We start from the raw sequence: 20228 nt of genomic DNA, 5'->3' as shown, positions 1-20228 counted from the left end.
GGTGTTCCATGTGTGTGTATATATATGTATACAGTGGGGAAAATAAGTATTTGAACCCCTGCCGATTTCGCAAGTTTGACCACTTGCAAAGAAATGTGTGATCTATAATTGTAATAGTAGCTGTATTTTAACAGTGAGAAACAGAATATCAAAAAAAAAATCCAGAAAAATGCATTTTATAACATTTATTATAATTTGCATTTGATGCAGAAAATAAGTATTTGAACCCCTAGCAAAACATGACTTAGTACTTGGTGGAATAACCCTTGTTGGCAAGCACAGACGTCAGACTTTTCTTGTAGTTGGTCACCAGGTTTACACACATCTCAGGAGGGATTTTGGTCCACTCCTCTTTGCAGATCCTCTCCAAATCCTTAAGGTTGCGTTTTCAATGGGAGGGAATGAGGGAATGAGGTTCAAGCCCAATATTCCACGTTACATGGCCCCATCCATAGTCCCCTCGATGCAGTGGAGTCGTCCTGTACCCTTGGCAGAGAAACAGCCCAAAAGCATAATGTTTCCACCTCCATGCTTGACGGTGGGGATGGTGTCATATTCAGTATTCTTCCCCCTCCAAACGCGGCAAGTCGAGTTGATGCCAAAGAGCTTGATTTTGGTCTCATCTGACCACATCCTGTCTCCCAATCCTCCTTAGAATCATTTAAGTGTTCATTGGCAAACTTCAGACGGCCCTGTACATGCGCTTTCTTGAGCAGGGGGACCTTGCGAGTGCTGCAGTACTTCAAACCATTACAGCGTGGTGTGTTGCCAATGGTTTTCTTGGTGACTGTGGTCCCAGCTGCCTTGAGATCATTCACAAGCTCCCCCTGTGTAGTTCTGGGGTTATTCTGCACCTTTCGGATGATCACCGATACCGCACGAGGGGATATCTTGCATGGAGCCCCAGACCTAGAGCGATTGACAGTTGTTTGGTGTTGCTTCCATTAACGAATAATCGCACCAATAGTTGTCTGCTTCTCACCAAGCTGCTTGCCGATGGTTTTGTAACCCATTCCAGCCTTGTGCAGGTCTACAATCTTATCTCTGACATCCTTGGTCAACTCTTTGGTCTTGCCCATGGTGGTGAGGTTGAAGGTGTGAAGTATGATTCTTTGGACAGGTTTCTTTTATATACGTCACCAGTTGAGATCAGGTGTACCTTGTTAGGCCTAATGAGGACTAATCTGTGTGCTTCTTGGGCACATAACTGGTAATACTTTTCTGCATCAAATACAAATAAAGTCATAAATGTTATAAAATGCAGTTTTCTGGATTTGTTTGTTGATATTCTATTTCTCACTGTTAAAATACACCTACCATTACAATTATAGATCACACATTTCTTTGCAAGTGGCCAAACTTGCTAAATCGGCAGGGGTTCAAATACTTATTTTCCCCACTGTATGTGTTTATGTGTATGCTACTTTTTTGTCCTGCTATTGATTTTTTTTTTTCTTGTTTCTTTTCTTCCCTTTCCCATTCATTCCTTCACTCACGCACTTATTTATTCATCTCTCTCTCTCTCTCTCTCTCACACACACACACACACACACGCACGCACGCACGCACGCACGCACGCACGCACGGGAAATAAACAGTTTGGTTAACAGTTCCTTCACCTCGTCATGGCCATGCAGCCTGAATAGATGTCTCAGTCATTCTTTAAAACAATACCTTTCCCTTCCACTCTCTCTCACATACACACACAATTGCATTGTGCATCATTCCTACAACAGGCCACATCTATAATAGAAATATACCTTTACCCTCACACATGCAGTCAAACATTTGTAATCCAATTCACAGATTCCTATGCTTATTCAATGTCATGACCAGTGACACACACACACACACACACACACACACACACACTTCCTTTCTTTCTTTCTTTCTTTCCCTGGCCTGGCGTGTGTGTGTGTGTGCGTGCATGCGTGCGTGCGTGCGTGCGTGTACTCACTATTTGGTGGAGTCAGAGAGCTGGTACTCTCGGCGGCGGTCGTAAGCCTCCTGGATGCCGGGGTCGGCCCACAGCATCTTCACGGCGTTGACGTAGGGCTGGTCGAACCCTGACACCTTCTCAATGTCCACCTCCTTCAATAACATGGCATTGGACTGCACCATGGCAACACACACACACACACACGCACACATATGGGACACACACAGATAGACATGGGAACAAATACCAACACAAACAAACAAGCACACACACGCGAACACACACCACACACACACACACACACACACACAGACACGCACAAGAGAACGACAAAATGTACGCACACATACACACACACACACACACACACACACACACACAAAAAGGAACACACACACAGACAGGGAGGGAAGAGAGAGGGGGAGAGAGAGAGAGAAAGTTGTGAGGACCAGTCAAATGCTGTCCTACTAGATCCAGAGCATTACAATCATTTACCGCAGTCAGAAGAAAGTCAAAACACAGCAGACTAGGCTAGCTGCTTAGTCTAACATGATGATTACTACCCAGTGGCCAGAATAAATTCACTTTTATAAATCAATAGGAGGCCCACGCTTATTCGAAAGGCAATATTTTGGCCCTGATGACAAATTATTAGTTGGGGCAGTCTTGAGCTGGTGAGTTTGCCCCAGGTGTAATACAATAGAAATACCCATCATTGATGAATTATGCACTCCATATTGAAATGAAGTGGAAATTGTGAACATGTGACAATCTAATGCTCCCCTTAGGTTAAAGATCACTACGCCTAAAACCAAGAACCGGAGTAGTGTTTGAGCTGACTGAGTGGTGTTGTGTGGTCTAGATCCAGTCTGGGTTCTCACCTTGTTCTGGTCGTACTTGTACCCGATCTTGAGGTTCTCCGTGGCACGGATCATGGCCTGCATGGATGTGAAGATGTTCTGGTAGACCAGCTTGGTGAAGCCGCGCTTGTCCTCATCCGTGTAGCCTGCGCCATGGATGATGCGCATCTGCTTTATGAATGTGCTCTTGCCGCTCTCTCCCGTGCCTGTGGACACACACACACACACCGATTTAGTTATACAACAAAACTAAATACCTTTCCGATTTTCTCACTTAAGTGGAAAAAGTTCTGCATCACGTTGAGTTTTTTTCCCTGCAAGTCTTTCCAGAATCATAACGTGCAGATCTACAATTCAACATCAACTGTCGTTAAATTGGTAATCCCCAACCAATAGAACAAATAACTTATAGCTAGTCATCAAATTGACCCTTCAGTTAGCAACTTTTTAATTAGATGTTTGTGATCGTACTCCGCATAGGATTAAGGGCTGTAGAAGTAGAAAGAGGAGCAGGAGTAGAAAACTGGATAGGGGCTGGGATCACAAATGAGCCCAGAGGTCAGGTCAGAGTGATTTCTGAAGCGTACTAGTTCCGCTGTTCAAGAGTGTTCTTGTGCTAGTTCAGCTATTCTAGACTGTTCTTATGCTAGTTATGCTGTTCTAGTGTTCTTGTGCTAGTTCAGCTATTCTAGAGTGTTCTTGTGCTAGTTCAGCTTTTCTAGAGTGTCTTTTGGGGTCCTCAAAATCAGAGAATGTGGCTGAGCGGATCAGATATTAAGACTGATTACAATCTCACCTTTAATACATTTAATAAACTTGCTACCCTGAAGAGATAACAGGACACACCCATAAACATCCTAGCATACATTCATTCATACATACATATGGGTGCGCATCATTAGCAAAACAGAACCTAATGGTAGCATGGAAGATCTCTTGTTGTGTAACAACCGAAGACATTCTGAGACATTCGGTCTCTCCCTCACACAGTGAAGCCTGACAGGGAGTGAAAGTAGGCTAACTGACTATCTGCTGCCAGAGGGTTCTATGTAGTATGGATCCATACCAATATACCACCCCCAGCCCCCCGCTCCCACAATTCCTACGGACACAGGCGCTCCACCACATACTGTCTAGGTCACCCGTCGTCAGGCCCTGGACTCGGCCTCAACGTCTCCTCAGAGGAGCCTTTGTGTCGCTGCCACGGCAACAATCACATTAAACAAACAGCACACACGTATGATGATGTCATGTGTGTGTACACACACTCTCACGCTCTGCAGCAGTTGATGCATATACACCCACATGAATGAACACTGGTTTTGCGTCAGCTGATGTACACACACACACACACACAACCATACATATTTTTTCTTTTGGCCAAAACACACAGTGAGCTGGACAGAGAGCACAAGGGCGAGACAGAAAAGGAAGAGAGAAAAAAAAGAGAGAGAGAGAGAGAAAGAAAGAGAGAGAGAGAGAGAGAGACTGACAGAGGCAATCTGTGTTGCAGCAGAAACTAGAACTGCAGTCACTGTGGTGAACCACCAGAGTCATCACACATCAGTCATCCACAGCACCACACACCCCTTACTCACAGCCAAAACACACACACACTCCTTACCCACAGCCGAAACACACACACACACACACACACACAGCAGAAACAAACACACAAACGCACCCAAACACAGAAACACTCCTTAACCACACCCGACACACACACAAAGTTACCACAGCCAATACACAAACACACCGGGTTGAACAACAACTCACACACAAAAGGTGTCTCCTGGTCTCTCATATTACAAAAAAATTGTCTTGGAATGCTTTGCCTCACTATCTCTGTAACTCACACGCAAACACACACACACACACACACACACACATCTGTTACATAAACCTCCTGTTGGTGTCTTTCATTGATGCTGCCACATAGTCGAGAAGTCATTTCTCTTTGCTCCTCTCCCTCCCTTCCTCTCCCTCCTTCTCTCTCACTCTCTTTTGCATTACTTCCTCCTCAGAGAAAGAGCCCACTTCCCGTCTAACAGGAAGGGCCTGGTGTTGGTGACCAGAAGCTGGCCATCCTCTCTGAAGGCCTGCATCTGAGGAGGGAAGGTCTAGACCAACCTCAGCCAATCATGTGCCATCCTCTCTGAAGGCTTGCATCTGAGGAGGGCTGGTCCAGGCCAACCTCAGCCAATCATGTGCCATCCTCTCTGAAGGCCTGCATCTGAGGAGGGAAGGTCTAGACCAACCTCAGCCAATCATGTGCCATCCTCTCTGAAGGCTTGCATCTGAGGAGGGCTGGTCCAGGCCAACCTCAGCCAATCATGTGCCATCCTCTCTGAAGGTCTGCCTCTGAGCAGGGCTGGTCTAGGCCAACCTCAGCCAATCATGTGCCATGCATGTTCGGTGTAGACAGCTTTGGATTGGCCATTTATGTTTGGCTCTCCTGCTATGTCTCAGGAGGCCTGCTGAGTTCAGAGGAATTTCTAGAAACCGGACTGGATGAGTGGGCCTGGTTGTTATGGCGACATCCACTGGCAACGCTCAGAGCTGGGCTGTGAGCCAGGCTCCACCTCCTCACCACCTCATCCAATCATTGTGGCTAATGGACTGTTTCCTCCAATCAGGTCACTTCTATGTGAAGGGTGAGTGTGAGAGAGTGGGGTGGCTAAATCAGACCTGGTGCTGCTGAAAACTGACTGCTACTTTACACAATGCTTCAACTTTCAGAAGTGTGGGTGTGTGTGTAAGAGTGTGTGTGTGTGTGTGTATGTTGTGTGGTAGCGTGCTGGAATAAACAGAGTGTCTGTATATGTGTGTGCATGTTTGTATAGGGGATGTGTGGTCTAAATCAAGCTGAAAACCTTGTCAGAAGTTTACTCCGATGAGATTCTATGCTTCTGTTTCTCTACTGTGTGTCTGCCCCTAGTTAGTTTTTGAATGAGATGCTGTGAACATTGTGCGCATTTTTCTGTTTTGTAGCTCTGTGTGTGTGTGTGTGTGTGTGTGTGTGTGTGTGTGTGTGTGTGTGTGTGTGTGTGTGTGTGTGTCTGTGTGTGTCTGTGTGTGTGTGTGTGTGTGTGTGTGTGTCTGTGTGTGTGTGTGTGTCTGTGTGTGTGTGTGTGTGTCTGTGTGTGTGTGTGTGTGTGTGTGTGTGTGTGTGTGTCTGTGTGTGTGTCTGTGTGTGTGTGTGCATGAGAGAGAGCTGGTGTGTTCTGCAGTGTTCCTGTGCATTCCTGTGTGCAGTTTTGTTCTCGTATGTTCCTGTGAGTGGCAGGTAGCCCCTGCGATTCCCTGTGCATGTATGTGCCATGATCCAGTGGTCCTGTGGCCTGACTCCGGTTCCACAAACAGGGAAACCAGGAAACCATTTGGCATGTGACGAGGAACAAGAGAGGGGTGAAAAAAAAAAAGACCGAAAAGAATGAGTGAACACAAATATTTGCCGAACAGCAGAAGGAAAAGAAACAACAGAGGCGGGCACCTGTATTCAAGGTTCAAAGTAGCAGTGTTTGTGTTGCCATGGCGACACCTCCAGCCCTCCGCATGTGTGCTTTATAGAGGAGGGTAAACAGAGAGGAGCAACTCTGACCTGAGCCACACCCAGCCACTTATCTCTCACACGCACACGCACAGAGACACACACATTTCATTTTTCGCAAAAACACATGGACAACTCATAATCGCATACAAACTCAATCATCCCAAACACAAACACACCCACAGCGAATCATGCCAAGCATCGAGCACCCCAGGTCACACGCATCACACACAGCTCACCACACTGTACATACACCGGGCATATCAGACACACACACAATCACAAACACATATTAGCATTAATCCAAACTACTCCACCTCTCTCACTGATCAGTTCTCTTTCTTTATCTCACACGTACACACACACTCTGGAGGAGGTAGGTCAGAGAAGCAGGGGCATTAGGAAGGCAAGGTGGCAGGAGAACAAGCACCAGCGGCATAGGCAGAGGGCATTAGAACCACAGCCAGGGGCAATAGGTTTGGGGGGCACTGGGGTGTGGGGTATTAGGGGCACTAAAGCCAGGGGGCTGGAACTGGGGTTATACACACATGATAAGGGTTACACACACACAGACAGAGAGACAGAGAGAGAGTCCTGCCCTGGCTTGTCTGGTAGGGAGCAAAATTATTTAAATGTCTCATCTATTTCTCGTGACCCTGTCACAAGATCTGCCTCCTCCAAGGAGTCTTCACTCCCAACCCCCCTCTGCCTGCCTCACACACACACACACACACACACACACACACACACACACAGTAAAACAGAGACACAAACAAAAAGACAAACACACAGAACAAACACACAAATACAAACACGCACGCACACACACAATAAACACAGTTACAAATACACACAGTAAAACAGAGACACAAACAAAAAGACAAACACACAAATACAAACACGCACGCACGCACACACGCACACGCACACACACACACACAGTAACAGATATAGACACAGACAAGCAAAGACACATTCACATACACAAAGTCGGTATTCCTTCCTTGCCTCCTCCTCCTCCTCCCTTCTCTTGCCACACAAGCTCTCCTTCACTCCCAATACCTTCCTCGGCAGTCAACCCCCCACGAGAAGAATTTAGGATATTCAGAACTTTTCCTCCTCTCCCTCTCTTTTCTCTAGTCTATGATATTCTCTCTCTCTTTCTCTCGCTTTCTGGACTGACCTAGAAATAGAAGGGCACCTTTTTATAGTTCTTCTACTGCTTGGTTGGCAACAGCTTCCCTCCTCATCTACGAACAATGTAACAGTGCGCAGGACACACACACACACACACACACACACACACACACACACACACACACACACACACACACACACACACACACACACACACACACACACACACACACACACACACACACACACACACAGGAAGACATTCCCAAGAGGAACCTTCACACACACACACATTTACCGTTTTCCCCTGTTTTCATTGGCGTGTGTAATTTATTTCTAGAGAGCATCATTAAGCCACTGATGGGGGGGGGGAATGCAAAAAAACTGACTCCTGATCAGCTGTCGTGGTCTTTAAAGCCATAGTTGTTGTGTGTCGGGTGCAGACAGCAAGAGTCTCTCCAATCACGCTATCGTAATTCTGACACTTAATGGCGGTTGATACATTGTTGTGTGTGTGTGTGTGTGTGTGTGTATACACACACACACACACACACACACACACACACACACACACACACACACACGTTTATATACCATGTGGTTAATAGTTGGAAAAGTACGGTACAATCGGCACACCTTTGCTGGCCTTTTCTCCCCCCTGTCGTTATCTGCCAACTGGCTGACTGGCATTTCCAGAGCGCTACGTGCAAGCAGACGTCACCAGGGGCAATGCCAGCCTGCCGCATCGGAGACGGCCAACCACAACTCAGCCTGCTCCACATAGCCGCACTTCCATAATCCTCCACCTCCACCTTCCCAGAAGCCTTAGCTGTGGCTGTTCAGTAAGAACATGGCAGCTGAATCTGATCGTCACGGCCATGGGACGAAGGAACTTTCAGTTCAATTTTCCCTTGAAACCAGCTCAGGGTTTGGTTCTGTTTGATTCCACACAACAGTGTCAGCTGACCGTGTGTGAGTGTCAGGGTTTCAGTAACCCGGTAATTTCTGTTTTTTGGCTGGGCAAATGTATCAAAATAAATGTAATAAGTAAAAAAAAAAAAAAAAATGCCTGGTAATAATGCTCGTACAAAACGCAAAATGTATCCTTAAACAGGACATTTGGGCTGTAGCCAAAGCAAATAAAAATCCTATAATTTTATGATTAGACAGCGCGAGTAGGAAATGTATTTGATCCAATCACGTTTCATTCTCCATGAAGCTTCAGTCTGAGCTCCGCCTCCAAAGCCTTCACAACGTCCTCAGTGGCAATGAATAGAAAATATAATTTTGATTGGAAGACACATCGTAGCGATCAGCTAATCAAATAGTTATATTTATAAGAGGAAGGTGTAATCTATCGGAAAACATCAGTTGCACTCTGTTTTTTTTTAATAGTAAGATAGAAGGGTAAGTGGGCTCACTTCACTGGGGAAATTCTGTCGCCCAAAACACGTTTTGCTGATGTCGACAAATAAATTATGTACAGGATTTCTCTCATCTTGCAGTGTCAATGGTTAAATAACTTGCAGCATAGGTTATGCAAGAAATATCATAATAAATGATAAAATAAATGTAATTGTAATCCATTATAGTTATTGAGAAAACTTGTTACATTTTTAACAGGGTAACTAGTAATTTGTAACCTATTACATTTCAAAAGTAACCTTCCATACCCTGAATATCACACCTAGCAACAGTAAACAATGCATTTCTGTAGTCATTTTCATCTCAGAAAGCTGTAAAATGTACGTCATAAGTTGAACTTTAGTTCCTTTCTTCAGTTTTACGTTCTTTAGTTTCACCTCCATTGTTGCTAAGCAGGACAGTTTGACAGTTTTTCAAATCTGTCTGGTAAAATACATTCTTATTTTAAAACAAACCACGAAAAAGAAAACAATCAAGAGAAAATCCTAGCGGAAACCCTGGTGTGTGTGTGTGTAGGTACACAAGAAGACATGACACTGACTGTATAGTGACAGCTGGCTGCCCTGACTGCAGTTAACTTTGATCAGGTCTGCTGTGGCTCTACGGGGGGAGGAGGTGAGTGCCACTCACACCCAGACACGCCGCAAGACAGAGGGGGGCAGGGAGGAAGCAAGTAAGCAAGCGAGAGAGAGAAAGACAGAAAAACAGAAAGTAAGCAAGCAAGCGAAAACAAAAGTTAGTAAGAAAGAAAGAACGATAAAGAGAAATGAGAAAAAAGAATGAATGAAAGGAGAAACAGAAAGGAAAGAAAGTCCACAGTCATGTGGAACCATGGGTGGAGTGTCCCTCCCACACACACTCTGCAGGGATCGTGAAATTTGGGAAGGCATTCTTCAGATTTTGGTTGCCCAAAATGAATTACAACAGGTTTCAAATAGATATTTTTGAAATGTAGAAAGGTTGATTTGATTTGCGAAAGCAATAAAAGAAGAAACATCGATGTAACAAGCACAGACTATAAACATGCTGCTCTTCTATCTATTTGTGCAAGAACAAATGGATGAAGGTGTGACTTTAATTAAATCCGAATTCATGTTCATGTTCATTCATGTGATGTAAATGCTATGTCTTGATATACACATTTTACTTCGCTATGTCAGCTAACCAGTATTGATCTCAGCTTTTCTGGTGCACTATTTTGTGTGGAATGCTGGTGTGGAAGGGGACTCATCCAAATCAAATTAGTACCTTTCCCGTTAACACGCACACTTCCTAGCGACAAACCATCAGGATCAACAATTTGTGTGTTCAGTTATCCAAATAGCAAGTTGTCAAAAGAGCAGAAAAGACAAATAAAGGAGGCAATTTTTTTTCTCTTTGAGGATAATTTCTGATAGCCTGTGCCATCGGACAGGGTGTTGTTACATTTTGGTAGCCTGGCGGGAAAACTTGATTTTCCCGGGACGTCGGGCTAGCGATTTTTGCGAGACCTGGTCTGCATACATGGTGCTCTCACACACACACACGCTCTCTAGCACGATTGCCCCTGCCTAGCACATGCAGGAAAGGAGGCCAGAGGAACTAAACACGCTCACACAGAAACCACGCTATGTGGGAGGAGGGATTTCAAATATATGCTGTTGCCGTAGAGACAGTCCTATTTCACAAAAAGAAATAAATAAAATGAAAAAAAAAAAAAATCATGCAGCAACACCAAGTGCTGCACTGATCCACTCAACTCTCTTGCATAAAGCTAACAAGGCTCATTCTAACCTGTGCTAAATACAGGCCTGGAAGGCATAAAGCTAACCAGGCTCATTCTAACCTGTGCTAAATGCAGGCCTGGAAGGCATAAAGCTAACCTAAGATCACCTGAACCATGTGCTGAGATAAAGCTAGATAAGCCAAAACAGGTCATCCAGATCTGTGCTACGATCAGGACTCTGACTTCCCCCTTCTGAATTAGCTTTGTGCTTCAAAGTGCACATCCCAAGTGCAGGATGGGGTGAATCCCAAAAACTGGTGTGACGACTTTTTGACGACTTTTTGAGTACAAAGCAAAGACCAGGCCTGGATTCATGACTACAGGCCAGAACTAAGAATTATGGGAGGGTAAAGATTTAAAAAGCAGTTTCTGAGTCAAGATCCAGATTAGTAACAGAACTGGGATCAAGATCAATAATGGGATCAGGATCAAGATTGGGATGTGGTGGTGTGAGGTCCGGATCAGCTACAATCTGGTGTGACGGATGAAGCCTGAGATCAGATTTGGAGTCTGGATCAAGGCTGAGATCCAGCATGGAACAATGTGAGGACAATGTGAGGTCAGGTTCACAGCAGAGAAGCCTTGGTGGCTCTGTGTGTGTGTGTGTGTGTGTGTGTGTGTGTGTGTGTGTGTGTGTGTGTGTGTATGTGTGTGTGTGTGTGTGTGTTTCAGTGAGACCACATCACTTTTGCACACAATGGCAGCAAGCCTGCATTTGAACAGCATGCAAATCCATTGGTGTAATCGCTGTGCTGTGGTCAACTGCATGCAAATAGCTGCGGTCGGGTAAAGCTAAGAGCGTTCATCACGCTGCTAACGGTAGAGGACCTAGCAGGTATAAAACCTCAGATGTCTATATCAGAGAGAGGAGCACGATAGAAGAGCTTGAAGGACCATAAAACTGAACAGGATTGTGGGAAGCTGGATGTGCTAATTTACTGACACTATGATCAAAACACACACACAATGTAAAACCATCCAAATATATATATCGTTATACGCTGATTTTATACACACACACACACATTTATATTCCACTGACCTACAACTGTGCATACACATGAACAGAATCTCTTCCCTCGTCTACACAATTGGCCTCAAATATGTATCAATGCATAGGGTACTTGCTCCATACACCAAGTCCAAACGTACCTTTCTATGTTCAGACGTATTGCCATTTCTAATGAGTCTAACTCGTTTGTAACACATCTTAGCGATTGCTGGGTCCACTGAGTGGCCTTTCGAGAGATGATCCGAGGAGCTGTTCTCACGAACCCACTTGTGATCCGAGTAATGAGATGATCAGAGCAACTAGTATGTCTCAGTGTTGGTTTGTTCTGTGTTGTTCTATCAGACAGGGCAGGCCATATTAAATCCTTTTTCCTGCACTAGACCCAAGATTTAGGCCACAGTGTCACGGTGCTGTACCACTAGGCTAGTTCCTTAACTAAACAGGCTTTATGGTGTGGTGCACACACTGACCTGCCTTCCTTCTTCTCAGCTGAGTCTTGAGGAAAAAGGTGAGGAGGTGGTTAGGAAGCAGATCCAGCACCCACTTACTGACAACTAGGCAGACTCTCAGGAAGTCCAGACTGAGCTACTTAACTCATCATGAAGAAAAATGCAATGGCGTGATTGTGTGTGTGTGTGTGTGTGTGTGTGTGTGTGTGTTAGGGGTGTCACGATACCAAAAATTCAGTAGTCGGTACCAATACCAGTAAAATAACACGATTCTCGATGCCAATTTCGATACCACGGTAAAAAAAAAAAAAAAGGATTTTCCATGATTCCATGTACTTGAACTTGAACCATGAACTTCTTTACTAAAAGAATAAAAGGCATACAAAACATGTGCAATAGAGCATATCACAAAATAATAAAGTGCAATGTATGGTCATAGTGCAACAACTAGTGTCCCCAGACACATTCCAGACTTCCAGGCAGGTACTGTGCAAAAACAACAACAGTGCAAAACAAAACAGTGGATATAACAGTGCAGCCATTCAGCTAACAAGATGAACATGAGTTTGGGCAAAATTGCATAATTTTTCACAGCATTTCACACCCCTAAAGACTAAAGCTTCTTAAAGGACGTATTAAATACAAAATAAATCAATGTTCAGTGTGGTCGCGGCGAAATTCCAGCTCTCTCTCTCTCTCTCTCTCTCTCTCTCTCTCTCTCTCTCTCTCTCTCTCTCTCTCTCTCTCTCTCTCTCTCTCTCTCTCTCTCTCTCTCTCTCTCTCTCTCTCTCTCTCTCTCTAAGGTAGGCTATAGGCTAACGTTAAAACTACAGCATAGCTAACCTAAACTACGTACATAACATACAATGGCTTAACACACGTGCCCACCATCTTAAACATCATGTAACGTGTATTTCAGTATGACAGATTAAAAAAACTGAAAAAGTGCATTCTTTGGATGTTGTTAATATGAATCAAAACTCTCCTTGAATTCTTTAAACAAATCCGGATGACGGTCTTTCAGGTGCTTTGCTAAATTGGAAGTATTACCTCCTTTGGTCTGAAGAACACGGTAGCATTGTTTGCATAAGTAGGGTGACCAGACGTCCTCTTTTACCCGGACATGTCCTCTTTTCGAGACCTAAAAAATGTGTCCGGCAGGGATTCCAAAAGCGTCCGGGATTTTGCCTTGTCGGATATTTGTGTTTCTCTGGGTCTTTCACAAACTAGTTACTATGTAGCGAGCTCTGACTGTAGAGAGGACTGTCATTGGTCAACCGCCTTCCCAGTGTTGCCAGATATGATAATTATCCTCCAAACTGAGCCTTTGATACGATACGCCATTTCCAGTCTGGCAACACTGCGCACCTGGCCGCCTCCACTAGTTTCATCGTTTACAATAGTAAATCACATGTGAAAAACAGTTGGTATCGGCGCTCACGGTACTTCAAAAAAGTGGGCATCGTCAGTGTTTTGTTATTTTAGTACCGAAAGGTACCGTAAGTATCGGTTCTCGTGACATCCCTAAGTCTGTGTGTGTGTATATATATATATATATATATATATATATATATATATATTTATTTATAGTTTAAACTTTAAGAGGCCAATTGAGTTAGTAAGACACTGGCTACCCAGTGAGTCATTAGAAACACATTAAAACTAGGTGCAGTTTCTGTTTCTTTTCCTCAGTGGTTTGTGACTGGGACCTGAGACTGTATAAGAAGTCTCCGCACACCTCTTGGCCGTTTTGGGATTATTAACCTGGACATGACAAAATGTCGCCACAAATGAGGTCAGGCAAACAAAACAAAGCAATACAAACACAAGTCTTTTTTTTCTCCCCCTTTTCTGCTTTCTGTTAGCATGTGGCTTTACCATCACACACACACACACACACACACACACAAGTTCATTAGGCTAACCAATGCGAAGCAGGTCATCGTGGGAGCGCAGGGGTTGACTGCGTCGGCGCAGGAGGACTTTTAATTTGCCCTGAAACGCGTGGTGAGAGCGCTCTTCCCCTCTGCGCCACGGCTATTTTTACTGCTGCCGAGCACACTCCACAGACACACCGGAGAGAGAGATAGAGGGAGGGGGGGAGAGAGAAGGAGAGAGAGATGTGGCTCAGTTCGACTCATCTCGGAGAGAATGGTTATATATTTAAAGAAGAATCTCTGTTCTCTCTCTCTCTCTCTGTCTCTCCCTCTCTCCCTCTCCATCGCTCACTCATTTCCTCTCATCTCTGCCTTTCTTTGCCTGGTGCTCAGATCTCCACTTCTCCCCTTTCTTTCTGTTCTTTTAAAGCGCATCCATCTTGGAGAGGTCTGCAGAGCTCCAGGCACAGCCCAGTGTGTGGGCAACATGCTTATATAAGACCCCAGGAGCTCAGTGGAGGTGCCTCAAGACAAACACACACACACACACACACACACACACACACAGGAAACCGCACATAGATACACAGGTGTGCACAGCTACACATGCACACTGAGCTACGCAGTCTAGGTGGCAGATACTCACACACAGAAAAACACTCATATATGCATGTGTACACACACGCACACACACACACAGAACACAGAAAAGGAAGCCAGGTCTGGGGAGGGCCTTGGGGCACTCCTCCATGCGCTACGCCACATCAGATGTCAACTAACTGTGTCGGTACGGAGCCCCACGGTGGCCCTCGGGCCGGGCGAGACCCATGCACCGTGTGGTACCTGCCTCTCCACCACCGCTGACCTACCTACACACCCAGCCAGGCTGTGTTTTAATGTGTGTGTGCGTGTGTGTGTGTGTGTGTGTGTGTGCGTGTGTGTGTGTGTGCGTGTGTGTGTGTGTGCGTGTATGTGTATGTGTGTGTGCGTGTATGCTTACATGTCTCATTGTCACAGCATGACCTAAAGAACACCTGGAGTCTAGCAACACATCCCGGACACAGCCCATAGTGACATACGTGTTCTCTGTATTAACCAACTGCGGAGTTTACATTTAACTTGTTACCTTTGGCCACAAGCTGCACTAATAGATACTAAGTGAGACTACACCTGGTAGAAGCTAGCAGCCCAGCTTAAAGCAGCATTGTGGAGTTTTGGTCTAAAACTAACCCACTAACTACCTAAAAAGCATACACACCTAGCAAACACCACACCAACAGCCCAGTTGGCACTGATAAAATCTTGCTAACATGCCAACTGGCCTCTTCTGGCAATAGTTAGCAATGTCGTACTGTGAAAGCTTTTCCTACATTTCTGCGGGGTATTCCATCCCTGACCTCAGAACTACAAAGTGCATAATCTGAAAGGCTGTGTTTTTGATGCATTTAGTTAGTGATTTTTAACTTCAGTCAGTAGTTTCAGTCATAGTCATGTAAAAGGCGTTAGACTGACTGAGAATATGGTTAAACAGTATTTTGGCCTGTGGTTATGTTAGACAGTGCAACAGCAGCAAGCCTGGAGTGACATAAGCACTGTTTGCTGATCACTGAGACTTTGTGAATTTAACTGGGTAGCCTAAACCTCCGTCTGATGTAAGTGACGGTGTAATTTAGAGGGCTTTAAATGATTTTAACATGAGTTAGCTTAAACAGGTTTAACCTAGCAGGCTTCACATTTGTTTTAAATCAGTTAGCTTAAACAGGTTTAACCTAGCAGGCTTCAAATGATTTTAACATGAGTTAGCTTAAACAGGTTTACCCTAGTGGGATGAAAACAATTTAATCCTGCAGCAGCTTTAGTCACTTTAGCCTAGACAGTGGCCACTTAAAGCCCTTAAGCCTACAGCGGCTTTGAAAACATTTGTCTGCCACGGTTAACACCCCTCCAGCTCTATGGTTACTGTGCCTCAAATACGTTCATTTGTACTGTTTGTAAAATAGGGCTTGACGTAGTGACAAACATTGAGAAACATAGTGAATGGTGGCTGAGAATGAGAACATAAACCAGTGTCTGAGCCACACCGTGCATCTCTATGGGCTCATCAGTCTAAAGATATCTAGATAGCAGAGAGGGGCGGGTGGGCACACACACACACACGCCTGTGGTCACAAAAGAATTCTAGGCCATGTGAAGACTGTGAGCAGTTCTAATTTAAGTCAGTGGCAGCTCTGCTTGGTCCGACTGCTAAGCTACACACACACAGCTATCCACGCTCTGACCTGTTCAATGGATGCAGCTACAACCAGCAGATCTTTACATATAATTGGGAGTCTTTGGTGATGCTGCACACCTGCATTGTTAAGGTGTAGGCCGATGGGGAAAGAATTGTAGTAGGAAGAATATCGCCACACACTCATGCTTCAGGGCTTATCGTTTTCAATGCTTCAATTTTTATTTCAAAAGCACACCTGGATTACTTGCAGGTTGCAGCAATGCTACTCACTAGTACACTGCTCACTAGTTATGTGCTTAAGGAGATTTCTGGCCATGTGAATAGACTGTATGACAGTATGCTGCAATGGGGCTCTGCAGCTATGGCTTGAAAACGAATGGCTATTTGGCAATGAGGTTAGGTGGCTAGCACCAAGGTTCTGAAGCCACGTGGCTTACCAGGACCAGGTGATGGCCAATGCCATCAGATGTTTGATGCATTGCTCAGGACAAAGAATTACAAAGAATTACGTTCATTGGATCGAGTCCTGTTACCTAAATGTCTCCATCCATAGAGACAATCAGAGAATGTGTGGACCTGCATGAGGAGTGGTGGAACAGCAGGGGGCGGGGCCTTAGAACCTGCTGAGGCAGACTAAAACAAAGCATCACCATGGTGACCCCATTACACTGTAGTTGATGTCAGCACAGAGTTCCGTCTGGGGCCAAGAACGACTGGAGGCTTGAGAAGTTGTTTTTGTTTGACAGTATCATTATTTTTGGAAGATGTATTTTTGTGTATGTGTGTGTGTGTGTGTGTGTGTGTGTGTCAGCACAGGAACACATTTGAAGATAAATCACAGGTAAATCCACAAAAAGGTAAACCAGTGCAGTTATAAGGATACCAGCAGCCTAAAATAGGCTAGCTTTTTGTGGAAATCTTCTCCTTTTTACTTGTGCTTTATATCAACAGATCAGATGAGTGCACACAGGCCTCTTGCTACACACACGCTGACACCAACAGACACATTGATGTCACCTACCACAGTCTCTTACAGTATGCGTACGGCACTGGCCGGGGTTTAGTGTATGATCGGTGTGAAGAGTGTAATAGTTGAAATGCTGACGGTGTGTGTGTTTGTATGTGTATGAGAAAGAGAGAGGGAGAAAGAGAGCAAGTGTATCTGTAGGGCCAATGATTTTCCGCGATAACGGAAAACGGACGGAATTCGCGGAATGAACACTTTGAAACGGAATTGCACCTTTGAAACAGAAACATCATTTTGTTCATACAAATCGCCCAAATTCCCCTGTATTTTGGGCTGCAAGGCTATATTTCTTTCAAATAAACACAACAACGATTGCAACGATGAACAAACATTAATTAAAGAACAAAACCACTGAGAAAATGTCACGTCTGCGCTGAACTCTGCTCCGGCCAATCCCCCCTTTTCAAAGGTTGACCCACAGATCTCCGCTAAAGCCACATTCAGTCACATTCACGCGCTCGTCTTCCCAATCGCATTTAAAACAAAAAATGTTTAGTCTTCTGTTCTGTTGATGGCTGGCAAACAACAATCTAAGAAGGGCACATATTATTCACTCATTTTAAGCCATCAATCTACCTCAGGGTGAACAAAATGAGCTGAAACGGAAAAAAAACGGAATTCACCAAATGTGAAACGGAAAATGCATTTTTTTGAAACGGAAAATCATTGGCCCTATATCTGTGTGATAGCATGTCAGTAAGTGTGTGTGTGTGTGTGTGTGTCTGCTCACGTCTGTGTATGCCAGTGACTGAGTGTGTGAGTGAGTGAGTGAGTGAGTGAGTGAGTGCGTGAGTGAGTGAGTGAGTGAGTGAGTGCGTGAGTGAGTATGTGAGTGAGTGTGTGAGTGAGTGAGTGAGTGAGTGAGTGAGTGCGTGAGTGAGTGCGTGAGTGAGTGCGTGAGTGAGTGTGTGAGTGAGTGTGTGAGTGCGTGTGGGTGGATGCTGCAGATAAGAGCTGCAGCTGCTAGGACCAAGAGGATGCATCACCACACCGCTCCTCTCCTCTCCTCTCTGCTGTTCTCTCCTCTCTCTCTCTTCTCTTCTGTTCTGTTCTGTTCTGTTCTGTCCTCTCCTCTTTATCTCATATCCTCTCCTTTACTGTCTGCTTTGCAAATCTTTCCTCCTTTCCCCCGTGGTTCTCTCTCCACTCCTCCTGCTCCTCTCTCCTCCTCTCAGGAACTCCTTTCTTCTCTGATCTGCTCCTCTCCTCTCCTCTCCTCTCCTCTCCCCTCTCATCACCCTTCACCTCTCCTCACTCAAAATGGAGGACATCTTCAGCAGCCGAGTTTCACAGAGCACTACGCCAGAGCAAGAGAGCGAGAGTGTGTGTGTGTGTGTGTGCGAGTACAAATGTGGATGAGTGTTCGAGAACCGTTGGCAGTTGGCGCACTCTGGAGGATAGAGTTGAGGCTTTAAAATGTGTCAAGGATACACTGTTACACACACACACACACACACACACACACACACACACACACACACACACACACACACACACACACACACACACACACAGAGATAGCTATAGAGAGAGAGATAGAGGGAGAGAGAGAGAAAGAGAGAGGGGGGAGGAAGGAGGCTGGGGCAGAGAGAGGAAGATGGTGAGAGGGAGGCAGGGATAGATAGATAGAGATACTGGTATGGGCCGTCTGAGGTACTGCTGTGAACTGTAAACCTCCCCCTAAAGAGGCTACACAACCAGCTACAAACGTTCCACAGAGTGTGCCGTGATGTCCAGCATCAGAATTCAAGAACAGCCTGCATTCTCCCACCCACACATACACACATGCATGCATGCATACGCACACACACACACACACACATGCATACGCACACACAGACGAATACGTACACACACAGACACACAAATACGCAATATTGCACCATACACCAGCACTGCATATAGTATTATTATATACTAATGCCCGATAGTTGCAGATGAGTTCATAGACACACTCACACAAGCACAGCTACTGAACAAAACACAAATGCAACATTGTACACAACAGGGATAGCTTGGCTGTCTGCTATTCACATTGTGTATAGAAATCAGTGAAATCCATGGAGGAGTTCAGCTAGGTGAATGGAAATGATCACCATGTCATTTGTAGCTTGTACAAGTAGCATTACAGAAGCCCAGGACAAACAGCAACGCACGCACGCACGCGCGCAAATGGAACCGTCCCTGAGCTGGCGTGGGTCGGGTGGCCAGCGGTACCAGATCAGTATCAAGATGTGAAGCTGGCTGTTGTTTAGGTTGATCTTAATGATCTTTTCGGACCTGGAACTGGCAACAGTGCCACCGACGACTCATCAAGATGGGACAGCTTCAGTGCAGGTCCCACTCCAGCCTGTCCTCCTTCAACTTTCAGGAGATTTGACACATCTCTGACTGTGCTCATTTCCACATGACCCAGACGAAACTGGACCGGATGTGGACTGGGTCTGGTCCCTGGGACCGATTCAGAGTCAAGTGCACTCTGTAAACAAGACAGGACGGCAAATATCCACTTCTGATGTATGTTTTATGGATGCGAAGCAGGCGATGCTAACCTACAAACAGGAAATGGTGTATCCAGAAATGTGACTGGTGCATAGCCTAGTTTCTCCGCCTAGTGCAAGTTCCCTTGAGCTATGCACTACGTTTTGGAACAGACAAAGTGTCAGCTGCTAGATTTCACCATGTTCATCCTTCACGCCGTTAATTCTGGGCACTGTGCTGGGTAAACACGAAATTCACAAAAACAAAGTAAAAAAAAGTCAATTTAACCTTCTCTACGAGCCATTAAATAACACACACACACTTCTGCCCCTTGTAGTGCTACAATAGTGTGTGTGTGTGTGAGAGAGAGATGTATGGGGGAATATGAGACATTCATTGTGACGCTCTCTGAGTGGTTAGAGGAGTAGAAAAGCATTGTAAAGATGCAGTCAATTTACTATTTCACACTCACA

At 45.1% G+C, this 20228-nt stretch overlaps 1 protein-coding gene across 1 annotated transcript in view; it reads right to left on the bottom strand.

Moving 5' to 3' along the window:
- Positions 1-20228, bottom strand: part of gna11b (guanine nucleotide binding protein (G protein), alpha 11b (Gq class)) — a 45455-nt gene that overhangs the window by 9363 nt on the left and 15864 nt on the right. The window contains exons 2-3 of the mRNA XM_012815314.3: positions 2821-3005; positions 1958-2112 (exon numbers count right to left, since the gene is read on the bottom strand). Of these exons, the coding sequence (XP_012670768.1) occupies positions 1958-2112; positions 2821-3005 (340 nt within the window). The remainder of the gene's footprint in view (positions 1-1957; positions 2113-2820; positions 3006-20228) is intronic.

This window comes from Clupea harengus, chromosome 22, assembly GCF_900700415.2.
Source record: "Clupea harengus chromosome 22, Ch_v2.0.2, whole genome shotgun sequence".
Lineage (NCBI taxonomy): Eukaryota > Metazoa > Chordata > Actinopteri > Clupeiformes > Clupeidae > Clupea > Clupea harengus.
This window is presented reverse-complemented; position numbering and strand designations above follow the sequence as displayed.